Raw genomic sequence first — 19,437 nt, 5'->3', positions numbered from 1 at the left:
GGAAAATACATTGGTTAGCAGTCATATTAGTGCAGCAGAAGGTTAAGAGTTATCGTACATACCTTCTCTGAATAGAGATAAGGAATACAGTATTTTATCACATTTCTTGCCATGAAATAGTTTTATTAATTAAGGGATATGGTTGAAAATGGCAAAGAATCTCAAATTTTCAAATTTTGTCAAAATAAATGTAAGAACAGGAACATTAGAGTAAAAAATAAAATATAATACTAAACAACAATGACAACACTGTAATTGATTTTAGCAGGATTTCCTGACTTACTAAGATTATTAAAAAACAATTGCTTCTACAGTCAAGACCATTCGTATGTCTAGGCTTGCCTCAATGAGTGGTATCACCTGACCTTTACAGTGATTTTACCAGTGCAACTTTCCTCACACTGTCGCTACTGTCATTTAACTATGTAGAGAAAACACAGATCATTTAGCAATCCATGCGGCTGCAGCACCTTTTTATGATAAAAGTGAAAATTAGAATGGGAGAGCTTGAATTAAACAGTGATAGATGTTATAATTTCAACTTGGTTATGGTTGACAATGGTGGTACTCCAAATGAAGTCAGGCAGGTCGGGCTGGTGAAAGCTGGATGTATGTGATACTTTACAATGAGCTAATCAGAGCTAATATGTAGAAAATATGGATTAAAAATGGGCTTACTAGGGATGGGTATCGCTACTTGATACCTTTATGGGATCGACCGAAACAGCCCATTATTGAGTAGAATCTAAATGTCTCCAGTCAAACCAGTACTTCAATCGATACTTTGTGTAACCAGATCCCGGCAGAAAATTACTATTTGTATGGTTGGTTTGGAGCCAAACACACAAGCAACACACCAAAAGAAAGAGAAGAGCACGCTTTTTTTTCTCCTTATGTGCCTGCACCATAAACTGTATTTAAAAAAAAAAGGATTGCGCCAAGTCCATGCTGATTTTAACAGCCCCTCCACCTTCGGCTACGGTCTCCGGTCTTCCTCACTAAAAGTGTACGTGCGCCCAAAAGTCAAAAATGGCGTACGCCCAAAAATATTAACTTATAAAACCGTGCGCTCATCTGTAAGCAAGTTCCCTTTATAAATCACAATCAACTTGAAATGTGGCGCATGTGAGGGAGCTCCATGTCTGACCCTTAAACGGCCATAGATGCCTATAAATGGTCAGTGAAACGCCCCTCATTAATATTAACACATCCTGACTGCAGGACGAAAAGGAGGCAAATTCTGATTGAAAAGCTATAAAACGAAATTTAACTCGGTGTGACACTGACATTCATTTGTGTGAAGCTGAAGCATGTTGTTTGGTGGGTAAAAAACTTTCACGAAAAGCTTGTGCACCGGAGGAAAGGGGGCACCGGAGCTCCACCCCTTTATAATCCATCTGCTGGAAGGGGCTTCCCTCACATACACGCAGGACGGGATGACCCAGGTACTAATTTGGATTCCCCCGTTGGGAAAGAGACTAAACCAAATGCAATACAGTTGTGTTTAAACATTTATTAAGGCTTAACAGTCCACTCACTCAACGAGGCCGAAAGAAATACAACTTGTTTTATGTGACATAAGCGGTACACTTAAAAATCTACTTAATAAATAGTGTTGTATTTTCTATGAGGTGTTTTTACAAGCGGCGCATCACATCCCTACCCTGGCACACAGCGTTTGGCTCGATAAGGCAACGAATGTCCAAACAATATATGAAATGATGCACTCGTATTTGCTCGTCTGACACACTGAAAACAGCATCAATTTAAATGTAATTTGTCTTCATGTTCACGCAAGAATTAATTGCACTGTATGCAAGTAACCTGCTAATCAATATGATTCCTGATTAAACTGTTCAACATATTTGAGGGGCTCTTTTGGGGAAACTGATATCTCCGTTTGTGTTTATTATCCTATATCTGATTCTTTTTCTGTGCTCTGCAAAGGCCTATTCATTTCAAACCGTTTGATCCGTCTGCCATGCGAGTCGCCGTTTCTCATTTCCCCCTGTTTATGTATACATACCTCAGAGTTTGCATGGAGGGCCGAACATTCTCCCGTTAAGTTTGTTTTTTATCACAATCTTTGCTTGGGAAGTGGCACCGTTTATAAATGAGGCCCCATGAGTTTGTAACTAAATTAAATTCATCATGCATAATCATGCACATTTAAAGAGGTTACTTACCTTTACAAAAGACACAAAGAGGAGGGTAGACTAAATCATGCCTGCATGTGTGTTGAAAGTTGATCTACAGCAGAAACCTGAACGCAACACAGAATGCCTGAGAGCCTTACAGCATTATATTCTGTTATATTTTGTATCGTCACCTCAACTGCCACCTGAATTTCATGTTTCCCTTTTCAAAAATAAAAACTTCTTAAAAATAGCGTTAAAATCTCGTCTTGTTTTGATCTTATGAACCCAATCTCGTGTGTAGTCTCCTCTCGTGAGCTTAGTGTCTCGTCACACCCCTGGTATTGACCCTAAAACCAGCACGATATTCACTGCAGCTCCTGAGATTGAATTGTTGAACCATTTCTGGCCACTGATTACCTTGTAACTCCCAGGAAAGAAATGAAGGAAAGTGGGAGGTGGGAATGGAGGGTGGATGTTTTCCGGACAGAGAAATTAAGGATTATGATGTAGAGGATTTGTGCTAATACGATCAGTGTATTATTGCAAATTATTTGAAAGAATAAACAAGAAAGTACAAGTAAGTGTCGCACCTTATTTGTGTAAGAGAGAAATATGTGTGAAACAAATCACACACAATCAAGTGCCCATTGGGAGTGTGCCTCACTCTGTCTCACTCCGTCTCCCATCTCTCTGGAGTGCAGTATTGACAAAACCTCTTGGAAGCAGAAAAAAAGTGTCACTTGTTTGAATTGGTTTGCAGGAGTGCAGCACCCCAGTAGATTTTTAGTGACAGATGGACAAGGAGAGACACTGCCCAAAAAAAGAGACAAAATCAAGAACAAGAAAGTGGAAAGAGAATCGGAAAGAGCGAGAGAGATCGAGAGGCAGTACTCGGGGACAATATGACCATGGTTAATTACAAAGCTTCTCACCAAATCCCATCCCTGCCAAAAACTGGAGCTGCAGCCTTTCTCCACAATGGCTCCCTGTCAGTCAAAGAAATGGGATGAAAGAGAGATCACTCAACGCCAAATTAAGAATTGGCCCTCAGGTTTCCGAGGCTTGAATTTTGAATAAACCTTTCTGAATTCACAGGCAAATTCAGCCCCTTTTCTCCATAAGCAGCACAATCACACAAGCTGTATCGAGCCACACGGGCCCGATAATGAATGTGCCTTGTACCAGAGCTGTACCACGCCGGCTGTTGGATTTATGATTGGCCTGAGGATGGGAAATGGGATCTCTGTTCTTTCTCTTAGTATCATGACTCTTGTGAAACCCTTTGAGGCAACGAAGCTCCGCAGAAATGCCTGCATGATTGTGAATTTGGACACAATCAATGGGAAAATAACAGTTAAGTGCCACGATTTTAGCTTGACATTGTGTCAGTTATTAGTTAGTCAACAGTTTTGGGAATAAAGCTTTTCTTCATCTACATCTGTCGCCAAAACAGCTGATGATTGTTTAATTTATTTAATTAACATTCATAATTGTTTATATTGTGATTATAAAGAACTGACTGTGCTACTATATCACCATAAAAAGAAAACGATCGTGTTGATGTTCATCGTAGGCAAAGTATCTTTGCAGCAGCAAGAAGTTACAACATATAACCAGCTAAAAAGCTCCTTGCTGCAGCTTGGGGAGTGGAGGCAGAGGCTGCAGATGCTCCATAGCTCACCATTAAGATAGCAGAATTCAGTTTGGTTTCCATTTTGCCCTCTAATGCCACTTTCAGCTTGTTTAGGCTCAACCCTACAACCATCCTTACGTTTTAGTTGACTATAAACAGCAAAACTATAGTGATGGAGAGAAAACTGTTGACAAAATTGCTCTTGTCCATAGTTTTTATCAGGGCAAAATGGGATAATGGGAGCATCTTTAAGGATATTCTTCTCTAGTGGTTCGGTGATTGAACCTCTCAATCATCCGGCTCTTTTTCTACACTTGGATAAACCTTATCTGGCTGGGCAGCAACCAACCAGGCTTAGGGCTTATTAGTTTTATGGCCAGCCTGTACTAGCTGCAGGAGATGGGCTCCTGTGTTTGGTATGAACACATTAGTCAGCCAGTCATGATGTAGGTCAGGGCTGGATGTGAACATGGGTACAGACCGAGAGCTGTCTGGGCTCAGGTGTTCACCGGAAACATAGGGCTAGAAAGATGAGTGGATTATGAATATTTTTCTACGCATACAGTATGTAAGCGATAAGGGAAAACAAAACAAGGACATCTCTCCTCTGTGAGAGAGGCTATTAGCTATTAAAGATAATGAGGATTGTGCACTGTAGTATAGTATATGTAAATGGTAATCCAGCTTGGTACGGTTAGTCCATTTGGGGTTTGTTTTTTTATTTTTGAAAGCAGCCATAACAGGAAAATAACTGATCACTAATTGTTACACAGAACACTTGACAAGTGGGAGGAAGGAGTCATGGACGAATAATGGAAAGGGACAAAGGAGGAGGGGTGCTAGGATAATACAAAGATAGAGGAATTACGAGCAGGAGAAACAAGAACAGGAGAAAAAAAGGAGTTGAATATATTCAAGTCACAGAGAGGCTGTCGCTAGTAGGAGGAGGTTGTTAGGGCTGAGAAATAATTGAAAGAATAAGAGAGAGGATGCCATAACACACCCACAGTTAAGCTTGGGAGAGCCGTTACACATACAGAAATGCAGCTTCCATTTGAGCCAAGTGGGTCATGGGGAAAAAAAATAGGACATTGAAACTGTCTTGATAGTTCATGTTGAAGGGAACCCCGGGAGCTTCAGCTCACAAGAAACAAAAACAGCTGCCTTACCAACATCCAACGTGGTCCTCTTCTCTCCACTTATGGTTTTTATGGGCTCACAGGAGGCAGACTTGTCCACATCGCAGGAAACTCCGGAGGACAGTTTCCATGAGAGCTCTTGCTTGACAATAAGCAAACACTCACATGTTAGAGATGGACTGTGGAGACACTTCCCAGCAGAAAAACGATGAGATTCTTGACGTGAATTGCACTCACACAGGGATAACCTTTATCTAAGCCCACCTTTGTGCACTTGTCCTGAGTTGGATGTGTATAGTAGCAATGTTTCTGTTGGCCTTCCTTAGTGCTACACTTAATAGGCCTTCATTAGTACTACAGATTGTTTGTAATGAGAGAGCAGCAAAATGTGTTTCACCTCCTCATTTTCACCTCCTTGGAGACATTAAGAAACACGCTTCTTAACAAACGGACTTGAATGCAGTTTTTTTTTCTCGGGTTTGCAGAATGGAATTCAAATTAGGCTGCTGTGTGTAGCAGTGATTGACAGGTGAGCATTTATTATGGACAGTTATCATAATTAATCACTTTGAATAGCTAATCACTGTTTGTGGTGCCAGTTTATTAAATGTGCACATTGTCATATTAGTCGATCTAAATTAGTCAGCCAGTCGTTAATCTAATCTGGACAAGCTTGGCTGGGAATGCATGAAGGTGGCCTTGGATGTTTCAGCTGACATTGTCATTTTAAAATAGCACTACTACATTAAAGAAGGTAGCTCAAAGGAAATGTCTTGTCGGTTCAAATTATAGGTCTGCACAATTAATCTAATCGCAGTCTTGATGTTGTCATGTGTGATTGTATAACCACAAAAAGTGTGCGATTTAATAAAACAGAAAAAGTGTGTGTGACGAGTTGCAGTCTGCTTATTATCCCCGCCCACACCGGGCTCTCGCATGTGCCTCTACAAAAAGATGGACCTTTTGTGCAATCAGAAAAATTATTTATGAGCAGTGTGCGAGTAACGTTTAAGACAACAACCTATCGTAACCCCCCCTCCCCGCCCCGCCGCTAAACGTTCAAAACATAGTCCGACTCGCTCTGTGACAGAGACAGAGAGACGACGGCGACAGCTGAAGCGGTAAGACAGTAGAAAACTGTGAGAAGATGAGGAAGGTTTGGGTTTGGCTCGCTGCCATTTAACGGTAGCTGTATCGGTACCTTTTGTTGATGTTCAACTTTTCATAAAGCCAATGTGCCTGTCAGTTTCACGTTTCATCAACTGACCAATCACAGCCAGATGGGGCGGGACATTCTAAAAAGGTTTGACGTAATAGCAAACTTTCAAATGTTAGTGCTTAGCATTTACAAATTGGAGACCAATGTAGAGCCTTTTGCTTGCACAAGGATTAAAAAAATTACAAGAAAACACAGAAATGAAACAGCTGTAACTGGATTTGATATTAAACTAGTGGTAAAATAGTATACTATTATATGAAATTATAATGAATAGAGTAATTAATATAAGCTATTATTGTTATACTAACTATACTATTAACTGAACATTATACTCTTTAACGTTATAGTATTATACTAATACACTCATGTATATTACTTCTTCCGCCAGGTTGTGGATGGAGCCTCTGCAGTGGACAGATGTAGATTTAGCCAGTATGCTAATAATTGCTCCTTCTAGCTTCTTCCTCCAAAGAGCAACACGCTCCCTTGTTTTACATCTGTTTCACTAGTTATTGTTATTAATATTGTTTATTGTTTAACTTTGTTAAGAAAGTTGATAAAAACACATTTCAAAACGTCAGTTTTTTTGTGCATTTTCCTTGATAATCAAGCAGGTAGACTCATATAGTACCATTTGTTCCATTATAATCGAATCGCAATCAAAATATTGTCCACAATAATCGCAGTATGACCTTTTCTCCAAATCGTGCAGCCCTATTCACATACCTGTCTTGATCACCTAAAGGGTAACTATAGAATTTTTTTAACTTTGACTTTATGTTCTCACGTTTTTGTGTCTATGTGACTAATTGTGACTACATTTTTTGAAATTGGTCCAGTATCGTGCGAGCGCTCTGCAGGTTTCCGCAGCGAAACAGGGCTGAAATGTAATCCTTGCGGGCAATTTCGCCCCCTCAAAGTTTCTGACAACATAATGGAAAGGATCCCTACAGAGGTAGACTTGTTTGAAAGAGTAAGATCATTTTTGTTTAACTGGAAAGCTGCTATATTGCTCTTGTCTAAGCCACCAGTCTCCCTTGACATAATTAGTAATTTTAATCTGGTCTGCCACTGCCTCAATTAGTAAAGACAACAGAGTCACACAATTACCCAAACAAGCTAATCGAACGAGGCAGCTGTAGTCCAACAACTCCTGTGTTCTGTGAGGTAAAATTACTGTTTTTATCAGTGGAATCTGGTGGCTTTGCTGAGAGACATATAGTGGTTTCTGGTTAAACAACAAAAGCTCTTTCTTTGTAGGGATCCTTTCCACAATGTTGTCAGACACTTCACAATCCAAGCCCTGTCAGTGGAAAAAGCAAGCACTTTAGTGGAAGTACTTTTAGGGCTGGGCGATATGGGCAAAAATGTTATCATGATCAATAATTATCACGATACATGTCAAATCATTATTTCTTTCAAGTTTAAAGGCAGATTTGTGCTCCTGAGTGAAAATTGAAGAAACCAGATGGTTAGTTGTGTGGTAAAACTTTTCTTTATGGTCATCGTGACAAACACTTGATGCCAAACAGCAAATCACTTCACAAATCTGAGGTGAAACATTTAAAACAATAATGATAAAAAAAATTCTTTCAAAAAATATGATTAGTAAATCTTTTTTTCAGTCCTTTTTCCTCAACAAAACAAGTATCTTAATAGAAAAATTAAGTGCAAATTAATTTGTGATGAATTAGATCATAACATTTATTGATGATAAATTGAGCATTTGTTATATTGTTGTCATATTAAGTCATATATACACATAAAAAGATGGGAAAATAAGGTCTAGGTTGAAAAAATACTGAAGTTGCCCTTTTAACATTACAATTGCTTCCATAAAATTGTAATCTGGTTTTTGAATTATTCATTGAATTTGTTTTTAAGCATCTGGTAATTTTCTTACATCTAGGACTAATGTTACACCTCAACAGCAGACATTTATAGGGCTAGCACAAGAGGTAAATTACAGTGAATTATTTGTTTGAGAGTTACCTGGGGGATGTTGGAGTGGTCTGCGTTTTCAGGCATTAACCTCAGGAAAAAAAAACGAAAAAACACATCTTCTAAATGGATTGTGATGCCTGTGAGGTCTTTGCACCATTTTGCTCCATCCTAATTTCCATCTGCTGAGTGGTGGACACCGATTAGCCTGCAGATCACCTCTCAGCATTTTTAAAACGCCTATCCTCTCCCCTTGTCTTTATTCATATATTTTCCTTTCAAGGGTTGATCTGGGTGTTGATGTGTGCAGATGGCACCAAGACCACTTCACTGTATCTTTGCACACCAAAGAGTGAATGAGAGTGAAGTGGTGAGCCACAATTGTGAAACCACTGATGAGCTCTAAGATATCAGTGACTGGGTTTTTTTTTTTTTCATAGGTTTGTCAATGAGATGAGCACTACAGGGAGGCTTAAAGTATTTAGCAGAGGCCTTGACTCCTGTACACCAGCCTTTGTGATCCTCCTGGGACATGTTATTCTATGTGTTTCTATAAGGTTTAACGTTTTCATGCTATGTGGTAGTTTATCTTTTAACAAAAGCAATTAAAGCCTATTTACTAATTGACTTGATGTGATTGAGGTGATTAACTTGCTGATTGTTGTGGAAGTACTATATTCTTTGGGGAACTTACAGTATTACCATAATGTGATAATGATAGTATACAGTACCCCTAAAATGTGAAGGAAATAAAATAATTCATCTATAAGCGTTTTTGTCTGGCCTTGTGAGCCCGGTTGAAGAGGGGGAAAAAAATACGGGACAAGTTGCTGCTGCTCTTGTTTATGAGGGACCCCACAATGCTTATCTAAATTTGCATTTTAATTTAATATAAAGATAGCTATTCCTTTGAATACTACTTGCATTCTGCTATGTCTTGTTGAACACATGTAAGATTTATTTGTTTAGATGTAAATATCTTCAATTCATTGTAATGTGGTAAATTTAATAAACCTTTTGTAGCTGTTTTTTGTTGCCTCTGCCAATAGGTGGTGCTGGTGAATCAACTAAGCAATACTAGGGTTAAAATATTTTAAATGATTGATTAGTAAAATGCGTTGACACAAATTGTTTGCGTCGATGCTTCGTTTAGTCCTTCTTTGCACACTGTTTCGCACGGACATTTATTACTGTCGTACATCGCGCTTACGCTGTGAACAAGACGTGATTATGATGCCACTGTTTGCAAAGCGGAGGAAGAGAGAGAAAATAGCGAGGGACGAAGAAGAAAGTGTCCAAAGTATAGGATTATTTCAAGCTAAATAAAACAACTCTGTAATGTTACCGTCCGTCCACCGTAAAATGAAACTTATGTCGCTTCAGACAACAGCACGGTGGCGCCTGATCAGAAAGCAGCCGGTGTTCTGCCAGCGGACCACAGACAAGGTAACAGCAACTTTAGCATTTAACTGAAATCATGATTGATTGTTGAGTTGAAGGCTAGCCAAAGTAAGCCGCAGTCCTCAGCTGAAAATGTACACGTGCGTTTGTTGTTATCCTTTTTGGGCCGCGAGCTGTAACCTCACAGTCGTGAGTTAACTGGGTGTCGGGAGCTGCACCTTTTAACTCCCCTGCAGCTCTCTCTGTAGCTCAGACAATGCCTGCTACCTGCGTGTGCTAATCCATCCTTCACCCAGATTCTTTGTCTTTATAATTGTTCTCTTTATAATAACAAACAATAGCTGTTTCGTGTGCAGGATCGCTCATTTCCCGTTTCACATTTCACGTGTGTTTTCTTGACAAAACATGGTTTGGAGACCTGCGTTGACGCTGCCAAGCAAATGTACTTCTTAAACGACTCATCGATGAATCGTTGAAATAATCTATAGAAGCTTTGAATACTAAAATTATCGTTAGCTGCAGCCCTAAAATATATAAGGCTTTCCTAGAGCTAGCATCTTAAAGTCGGGCCCCGAGTTGAATCTTGGGATGTTAGTTGAAGATATAGCGGCGGATATTCTGTTTTTCCTCTTCCTTTTAGAAACGCATAACATAAGCAAAGATTATCCCTAACATTTGTTATGTATAGTTATAAGTTATGAGACCTCACCAAGACAACATGACATAACGCAGTTATAAAATAAACTATTTTTATTGTTAGAAACAGTACTTTGCTTTGATTATTTCAGCTGATTGCTGTTTTTGTGGTAGATTTGTGTGTGGCGAGCGAGTACTGGAGTTGCAGGGAACTGTACAACGATAACACTCAAAACATGATTGAAGGATCCGTCTTTCTTTGTTTCGTTTTTTTCATGGTCATTTATCATAAACACTGATACGGATTTATCTGCAATTAGTTCATATCAGCCGATAATGAGCATGCTGATATATCGGTTGGGCTCTAGATAGTTCAGTTCTTTGGTCTCATTGTGAATGGAGTGAAACTGTCTGCTCAGTGTGTGAAATGAGCTACTCTTACATGAGGTAGCCATGAGGCGAGGAGATGACGGCGTTCCCGCTGAGGGAGTTTTGATCATCCCTGCAGTGTGGAGGTTTAGCCAATAGGTATGGCCCCATTATTTACATATGATGCAGTTGGTGGTGCTTTTTTCAGCTTTAATTGCTTACATGCACATAAACAACACATAAGAATAATTCACATTTTGTATGCATAATCTGTCTGTTGCCAAAGGGTGAATATTAGGGCTGTAACAGTTCTCATACACAGACCGAATAACATTAACATCATTTTGTTGTTTATTTCAATTTCTTTAATGTAATTTTTTGTCTTGTTTCAAAAAAAAAAACCTGATTTAAAAAAAAATTTAAAATCTCCCCCCCCCCAAAAAACCTTCCCCCCTGTAGTTGGAGTACCCAGTCACTAATAACCCCACGGTCTTATTCGCTCGCATAAATGACTTGACTTGCTGTCTTTGACCACTGTGTGCATTTCTCTGTTTGTTGCCATGGCTACATGGCATCTCGCCTGTGCTGCACTCCCCAGAGCCTTGTGTTTCCACTGCTCTAAAAAAAAAAAAAAAACAGCCCTTCTCTTAGATACCCCACCAAGCAGCCGGACAACTGCTGCTTCTCCCGTTGCCATGGAAAGGCTGAGCAGCAGATTTCATGACACCACTGAAGAAGAAATTTCAGTGACAGGCAGGAGAGCTGATAAAATTAGGACGTGATTACCGGAGGCTTTGACGTGACTGAAACAACTAATTAGGGAGGTGGGGCTCTCCTTGCTTAGTCAAATTTTGGGGACGCAGGGCAACATGAGATTATGTAAGTAAGCTAAAGGCATAGGCGAGGCTTTGCGTGATCACCTGGGTGCTCGATATCTGCGCCCACGCTCGCCTTTGTCAAGGTAATTGAACCAGGCAGCTGATGATACACTCTTAATTGCATGTTTGACATTATATGAGACTTGAAGGGAATCCTTGGCGATGCTAGAGTGAATATGATAATGGCTCGGAGGAAGAGGAAAGAGTGACGTTAGATTAAAGATGGAGGAGTGGAGGAGGTACATGCACAGGGAAGGGAAAGAGGGCGCAGAAGGCTAATGCATGTATGTGTGAGAGTGAGTTTTCATCAGAATTTCTACTGGAACCTGCACATTTGTGTAATTTATTTGTATGATGGTAGGGCTGTGTGATATGACTAAAATCTCAAATCCCGATGTAAGTCATTTCATATCCCAATAATGATGCATATCCCAACAGACTTCGCTCTTGGATTTGTGCTCCTCGTTTTTACTTGCATGGTCTAACTCCTCCTGAGTAAACTTCTCTGTCCTCATTGTTTGTTTAATCTGAACTAGGGCTGGAAAATTAATAAAAAAAACAACATAACGTAACGTAATTTCCTCATGTCTGTAATTTCTGTTATTTAATCCTGTTAAAATTGTGTGTGTTCATGCCACTTTCCCCTTGAAACATCCTACCGCGTGTGTCATCACGTGACTCCGCCTCCTCCAGTCCTGCGTAGGCTTCAAACTGGAGTCTGAAGCACAGGGAGATGTTAGCTTGTGCTAACCGCCTTCACTTTCCAGCAGTTGTGGAAACAACGGACAGACTTTTATTAACGGTCACACTGTGACCTACACTGTACATTTACTTCCAGACTAACAACTTATTACTCGCTTTCAGCGTCACTTTCTGCTGCTCGCTCTCTCTCATTCGCTCGTCCACTCACTTGCTATGCACACACATTGCACTGCAGTTAAAAGTAGGGCTGGGTGTGTGTGTATATATATATATATATATATATATATATATAATTTTCCTAAATAACAATATAACAAATGTTCAATATATTGTCAGTAAAACGTTTGATTTCATTCGTTTGAATCATGAACAAATTAGCACTTAATTTTTCTATTAAGATATTTATTGTTTTGAGGAAAAGGGACTGAAAAAGATTTTACTTAATTTTAATTATAATAAAAATATAATATAAATTGTTTCAAATGTTCTTCCTCAGATTTGGCAAGTTTTTGTCATGTTTTGATCTTAAAGAACAGTTTAAAACCACAATTAATGATGTGGTTTCTTCAAAAAGCAAATTGAAAGTAATAATGATTTGACATTTATCGTGATAATTATTGATATCGAATGGTATGAACTTTTTTATCGTGATAAAATCTTTGGCCATACCGCCCAGCCCTAGTTAAAAGACCTAACTTCGCTGCTCTGATAACAGCACCTGTCCTTTGATGAATGAGGAGAGGAAGCTAGCAAAGCGTGATTTACCGTGCTCACACAGTGTGCGGGTGAAAATCATTTGTTCCGCATTGATATTAAATAATTGAGTGAAAGTTTAATAGGAGCGGCCATAATTCAGCAGTGGTGAATATCTGGGAACCATGTTTCTTTAATGTGCACGTCAACATTACGTTATTAATTAACATGTAGATCATGGACTTGTGAAATCTGTGAATAAATAAACACAACTTTAATAGTAGAGCATATTTACAATATAAACCATGTCAGTGAAATATGAGGGCAAAAAAGTCAACAACAAAAAACAACATAAAAAAAAAAGTGAAATGTTCAATTAATCGTGATTTTGATTTTAGGTGAAATCCTTCAGCCCGATTCTGAATGCAACTGTTTTCCCTGCAACACCGGCACGTGTGGAAGAGTGGACTGCCGTGAAGGTGGTTTTAAGTTGGATGTTAGTTTTACGTTGATAATTGACATATGTCTATCCGTAAAACTGACTTCACCGCTGTGCAACGCGCTGTCCCCTCACGGACATATGGTAAAGTGTGGAATTTGCGAAATACAACAAAATAAACAATGGAGTACGATTGTAAACGATCTGCATTTTTCTATCATCAAACAATATATTGTCATATCGCACAGCCCTATATGGTGGTGTTTTGTTTTCTTCTCAGTGTACTGTGTATACACTAATATGGAGCAGAAACAGCAGCCATTAGAGGAGATGGTTCCAGCTTAGCTCCTCATTTCCTTTTGTCATGCTCTTTCACATCTCATAAACACACGTATATGTGAACCCTCACGCAGACATTAGCCAGTCATCCAACACTGGCACCATCTAAATATCACATTTAAATGCATGTTGCTGAGGGCACACTCGCTCACAGAGGCACAGAGGATGCCGTACAGAGGAGGCGTGACACCCCCTGGGTGTAGACACACACAGAGACACACACTCACACACAAATTGCAAAATAGCAGTCACATAGAAACCTCATCACAGACCTTAAAATAGAAGAAACAAATATGCGTGCACACACACACAGAGTGGAAAGATTTGTTACACTCACCTTAACACAAGCTGTTTCACAAACTGGGAAGTACAATACATACTGATGTCCTACACATAAGCATGAAGCCACCAAGTAAATGCAGCACATTTGAAATTTTTTACAAATGCATGCATTCAGTGGCGCTAGCATATACACAGTAATTGCCATGTTGCTGTTGCAAAATATGTTTTCTATCAATTAAAGTCAGACACGCCGAGTTGCCATATGAATATTTATGAGTTGTTTCCAGGGCGATGTTGCGTAACTCAGAAGCTGTTTATTTTAGTCTCTGTTGGCCCCACATTCAGTGTCATGATAGAATTTTAAAATGGATGCACATTGTGTTGTGTAAAGGATAATTAGTATAAAACGTGTGTCCCTTTCCTGTTTGTCATGCACGTCGGCTTTGTTTTGCAGTCTCAGTTCTTTGTCTCGTCGATTTCTTTCACAATTTTATTTCTTCGTTATTCTACAACAAAATTCTGTTCCAATTTTTACTCTTGCTCACACACTTGGCCTTGGTTTACCCTGTCTCTGCTTCACTGCATGCTGGGAAAGGCCACAGCCCCAATTGAACCCGGACAGGATACACGGTTATAGAAGTCTTTTCCAGGTTTCTACCTCTTGTAGCCTATTCTGTGTCCTACATAATCTTCTCTCCTCCTTTTATACATATTTATCTCTATTTTTAGCTCTTTACTCCATTCCTCTCCCTGCTTTTCTTGCAACATAACTCCTTGTCTTTTCACATTATTATATTTAAAATTGTACACGTGCGCACATGTAAAACACTTGAGCCGAGGGGAAAATGTATAAATGCTGACCTTAAATTGCCACTGTACAGGGGAAAAACAAGTTAAAAACAAGAATATACGCAGGATGATAAAACGTGTGTAGGAGTTAATAGATAAATAACACTTAATTGTGCAAATAAACTATAGTAAAGGAGAAAATTCATCACTGAAACACATGCACACTCACACAAACACTGCCTTTTCATTTTTTCAGCGCTGTGGAGCTCTGTGGAGGCTTGCAGCTGAGTCCACACGGATCACAGCAGGTCGTCAGTTCCTCCCACATTTCCTGCCTTTATCGCACTGAAGGTCATTAATAATTCTCACATGTTTGCACTCAGGTGGTACACATTTATTTCTCATATTTATTGTGTACTCGGCAAATCCCATCTAACACATTTAAACACTTAAGTTGTGAGGCGAGCGTGGCACTATCCGTCACACGTGGACATATTGATCCTGGATTTTTCAAAAGGGTTGAACATTAGGGGTCGACTCAAGTGTCGATGGAAATTCATCTTCTGTTTGTCCTCTTTATTTCCCTCTTCCGTAGTCCTTTCACATCATGTTGACAATTGGTAATTTACTATGTAGCCTTTTGCAAGAACTCAAATAGGATAAACCTAGCAAAAATACAAAAGTATACAATTATATAATGCCAAATGTAACGCAGCTTCACCTTTAAACAAATAAAAGCTATGTTTAAATTCACGTCCTCCCTCCCACATTGTACCCATTTCCTGAACATGATGAATACAAATGATATGACCTACACATGTAATGATAATAAGTTAATGGTACAGTTGCCCGGCTGAAACACAAAAGTTTGCGATCTATCCCTGTGTCCTCATGTAACAGAGATAGGGTGATGCGTCTCAAAATGCTGCCCCTAAATTAAGCTGCTTATCAATCTGGAGCACAGCTGACATTGTGTATTATCTAGCTGTGATTGCAATTGTCTAAGTCCACATAAGAGCCAAGCCAGATTCAAAGAGGAATTTTTTTGACTTCCCTCAGCAGAAGAACAGTACAGTGTCATCATCCTCCTGTCACCTTTGCTTCAGCGTGCGGCTGTGTTTGTTTTTTATTACTGACCCACATCCTCTTGGGGTAGAGTTGTGTCAACACCCTGTGAAACCAAAGATGATGTTTCTCATTCTGGCACTGCTTGCCTCCTCATTGGGTTCCTCTACACCTGCTTCCTGGAGCTGATGTAACTGCAGAGTAGTGGGGCTTTGGGGTTGGTTTCCCATTAGAGACCGATGGATTTGTCTTTCCCATAATGATCCGAATTAGAGGTCGGGGAGTTTTAGCCTGGTTTCCTGGCGACCACGTCTACCAACATCATAATAATTAAGTAAGGCCGTATCAAGCTTTAGGGGAAAATGGGCAGAGGTGCTATTTCACATAGCAACACATGTAACTTCTCTGTGTTTTCATCTCCCACACTGTCAATCACACATCGATTTCACAGATGGTCAGTGTTTGTTCTCAAAGCTCATCTTAAATTGGTTTCTAAAAGAAACCCCTCTGCACATCTTTTTTCCCCAAATGTGTCAGATGTTTTTGTGTCAGGCTTAATTAAAATAACTCCTTGTATAATCAGACAAGCAGCCACCTTGTGAAAGCTAATGGGGGATCCAAACAAAGAATAAAGAATAAAAAGAGCTGCCTTTTTCCTGCTTCCTACAGGGAGGAGGAGGAGAGCCTGCGGGACAAGATTCGGGCAGACCATGAGCGAGCGCTGCAGGAGGCAAAGGAGAAGCTGAGAAAGTCACGTGAGGAGCTGCAGGCTGAGATTCAGACAGAGAAGAATAAAGTCATGGAGGACCTGAAAAAGAAGGATGCAGGGCCTAAACCCTTGCCACCAGTCCCCATGCCCAAAGTGGTTGGTGTCAGTGATGGTGAGCCACCAGAGCCTGACGTAAAAGAGAAACGCGACAAGATCAGAGAGGTAAGATGATCTTTTACATGTGATTTGATTAAATTTGTACTAGGAAGATCCTCTGTGGTGTCCTTTTTGGATCATGTACATAGGAGCCAACCTGTGGATTGATGCAGGTTATTTCACTGCTTCTTACTGATGGGGTCAGCTACACACTTAAGGTACTAGTACAGCAAGAGCAATCAAACAAACACTGCAGAAAGTGCATATATTGATATTCGGAACTAGCTACATCTTTTTTTCAGTGTTGAGTCCCTCATTTTACCAAATAATAAGTATCTCTTCCTTTGGAGAACTCACATGAACTGAAGACCCTTTATAAACTCCCACTCAACTAGTTTTGCGTTGTTATTTACATATCTCTATGTTGAGCAAAATGTGGGAAATGGATGAGAATGAATCAGAATTAATGGCTTTTATTAGAGAAAGTGCTGCTGATACTGGATCTCACGAGAAAAGCTTGATATTTTGTACATTCAGTGTATTTACTCCAACATGTGACACATGGGCCGCACAGGATTTGGGGCATTAGTCCACTGTGATAGTTTGGCAAACGTCTCTAAATCAGTGCCATCAGCTCCCCATTGACATTGAATCCTGTGAAGACCATTTTGCAGTAGACCGTGGGTGAAAACCTGTATCCACAGGAGTGGTGTTTGGTGAAATTTAAATTCCAGCATGTGTGAGAGGCCCAGTTTGTGCTTGGCTATACTGTATGTCTGAATAAATTTCTGTAGCCTAATGTCTGTCTCAGCGCCAGCTTTTATTGAAGGCAATAGCAAGCCAGACGGACAGTGCCTGTGCAGAATGCAGATGGTGCTATCTGGTCCCGCTCTCCATAGACACTAAGCCAACCCCTGCCTATCTCCCTTTCTCTGCTCCCCTCATTCTCTTTCCCCCCCCTGCAAGAACTCCTGCATAATTACCTTATATCGTTTCTCTTGAAACAGCACTTGGAGTCAGAACACTTGCCGCGCATGGGAGCTGGCCCATTCCCTCCAAACCCACCTTTGTGTCTAAATGCCCCTTTTGTTCCCTTCATAATTACCATTCAGAGAGAATGCCATACACTCTCAAACGAGCAAGAAGCTGTATGGGCTACAGCGCAGCACACTCCCCTTTTCCTGATTGCTTAGTGATTCCAAGGAGAAATCATCACTGCACACTGCCATACAATGGTGACTAAAATACTGGAGCTTGTGTTTTTGTTCTTTTTTCTTTTAAATCCTGGCTACAGGCAGCCATTTGGCCTGAGTTTTGATGTTGTAAAGTAAAGTCCAGAGAGGAGTATCAGCATCCATCTTCTTGTCATCGTTTATGTTTATGTGGACGGTAAATCAGGCATCGGTAGTTGCTGAGCCCCACCCTGTTACAAAATTACTTTCCATGGGATTATGCCATCTGTCTGTCTGTAAGTCTGTCACTGTCTTTCCTTTTTAGGGTTAGTTTGCTTTGGTTCAAAATGTGGTCCCGTGCTCAGACTGTGAAGGATCAATGATTGCAATGTCTGCTTCCGGATGTAATGAGGTAGACTGGGGTTAAATGATCAATTTTGATTATTTTTCTAGCTGTGAGGGCAGTTTTGTAGCTGTGTGGTGGCAATTATATTAAATAACTGCAACAAATACAGTAGCAACACCTTTTAACAAAAAGATGAAACAAATAATTAGATGTTAAAATAATGACACTAATTGCTGTCTTAAAAATTTGGCGACCCATTATAACATTTTGCAGAGAAACACAGAGAGAGCTGTTAACTATTACGTTGCAAGACACGGAGACGGTGGATATTTTACAAGCACAGACCAGGTAAAGCGACAGTGAACATACCAGTGCAGATGTCATTCGTTAGCTACCACACTGGTTTCATTTTCATAGGCTGTGTCATTAACAAGCCTCCTCCTCATGCAGTGCACCTGCTGCTGAAAACGGAATTGCAGGTGGAAATATCTGTGTTTTTTCAGCGACTTCATAAAACGGAGTCTGCTGCTGATGGGGAAAGTCACATACGCGGAGAAAGCCGCTGATTTTATAACTGCTTAGATTGTTAATGCCAATATTAATGTTTAAACGTATGATCATTATGTCGGTATGAACATGCTACACTTCGTTAGAACGGTTAGATTCTCCACAATTCAATAGTCGAATGAAGATGAAGTTAATACTTCATTAAACGGAAACAACAAGCACCAAAGTCTAATTCTTAAGTCCAAATGTGTCTGTTCCTTGATTATTTATATTCCTTTAGTGTGTAAGGGTCCACCCATCAAAAGAATCAAAACATCTTTTCATAAAAATGAATCCAAGTTGTGAATCCTGTCTTGTGAAGTCCATTGCTCTCTGTCTGCTAACTTTTGCCACACTTCTCTAATCCTGCACTGTGTTGTTTTTGTTACGATGCTGCATTCAAAATAAATGCACATAAGCTGTTTGTCAGCGCTAGATCAAATGAATGACGTGTATTTGATATTATTGGAAGTAATATTCTGTTTAAAATAAACTGTTTTATAGTAGCCTATTTCAGTTTTGTGGAAGAGGAATGAAAGGGCTATCCCATATGGATACCTGTCCCAAATAAAGGCAGGGTCAATTCAGTAATTTAAAAAAATAAAAGCCCAGGCTATTAATCAAAGTTTCATGGTAAGCTGCTATAAATAGAAAATATACCACGCACCCCCTTCCGACGACCACCATCACTACCATCTGGACTAAGTTGTGTGTCATTCTGTGGGAAGTTGAAGGGAAAAATGGGTTTTTCTTTGTCAGTGTGTTCAAAATATGTATTTTATGGAGGGAAGGGAAACTGACTAGAATTAAATTTGGTGCTAAAATATGGACAGATGTTGGATCAA

The 19,437-nt window shown here is 39.8% G+C and overlaps 1 protein-coding gene across 2 annotated transcripts in view; it reads left to right on the top strand.

Moving 5' to 3' along the window:
- man1a2 (mannosidase, alpha, class 1A, member 2) overlaps positions 1 to 19,437 on the top strand; it is a 161,325-nt gene that overhangs the window by 11,589 nt on the left and 130,299 nt on the right. For both annotated transcript variants that reach the window (XM_038721213.1, XM_038721211.1), the window contains exon 2: positions 16,333 to 16,594. In XM_038721213.1, coding sequence (XP_038577141.1) covers positions 16,333 to 16,594 — 262 coding nt within the window. The remainder of the gene's footprint in view (positions 1 to 16,332; positions 16,595 to 19,437) is intronic.

Source organism: Micropterus salmoides, unplaced genomic scaffold (genome assembly GCF_014851395.1).
Source record: "Micropterus salmoides isolate LMB-PRFRI ecotype aquatic unplaced genomic scaffold, ASM1485139v1 Ms_hic_scaffold_15, whole genome shotgun sequence".
NCBI lineage: Eukaryota > Metazoa > Chordata > Actinopteri > Centrarchiformes > Centrarchidae > Micropterus > Micropterus salmoides.
The sequence above is the reverse complement of the archived record's forward strand: the minus strand, read 5'-3'. Positions and strand labels throughout refer to the sequence as shown.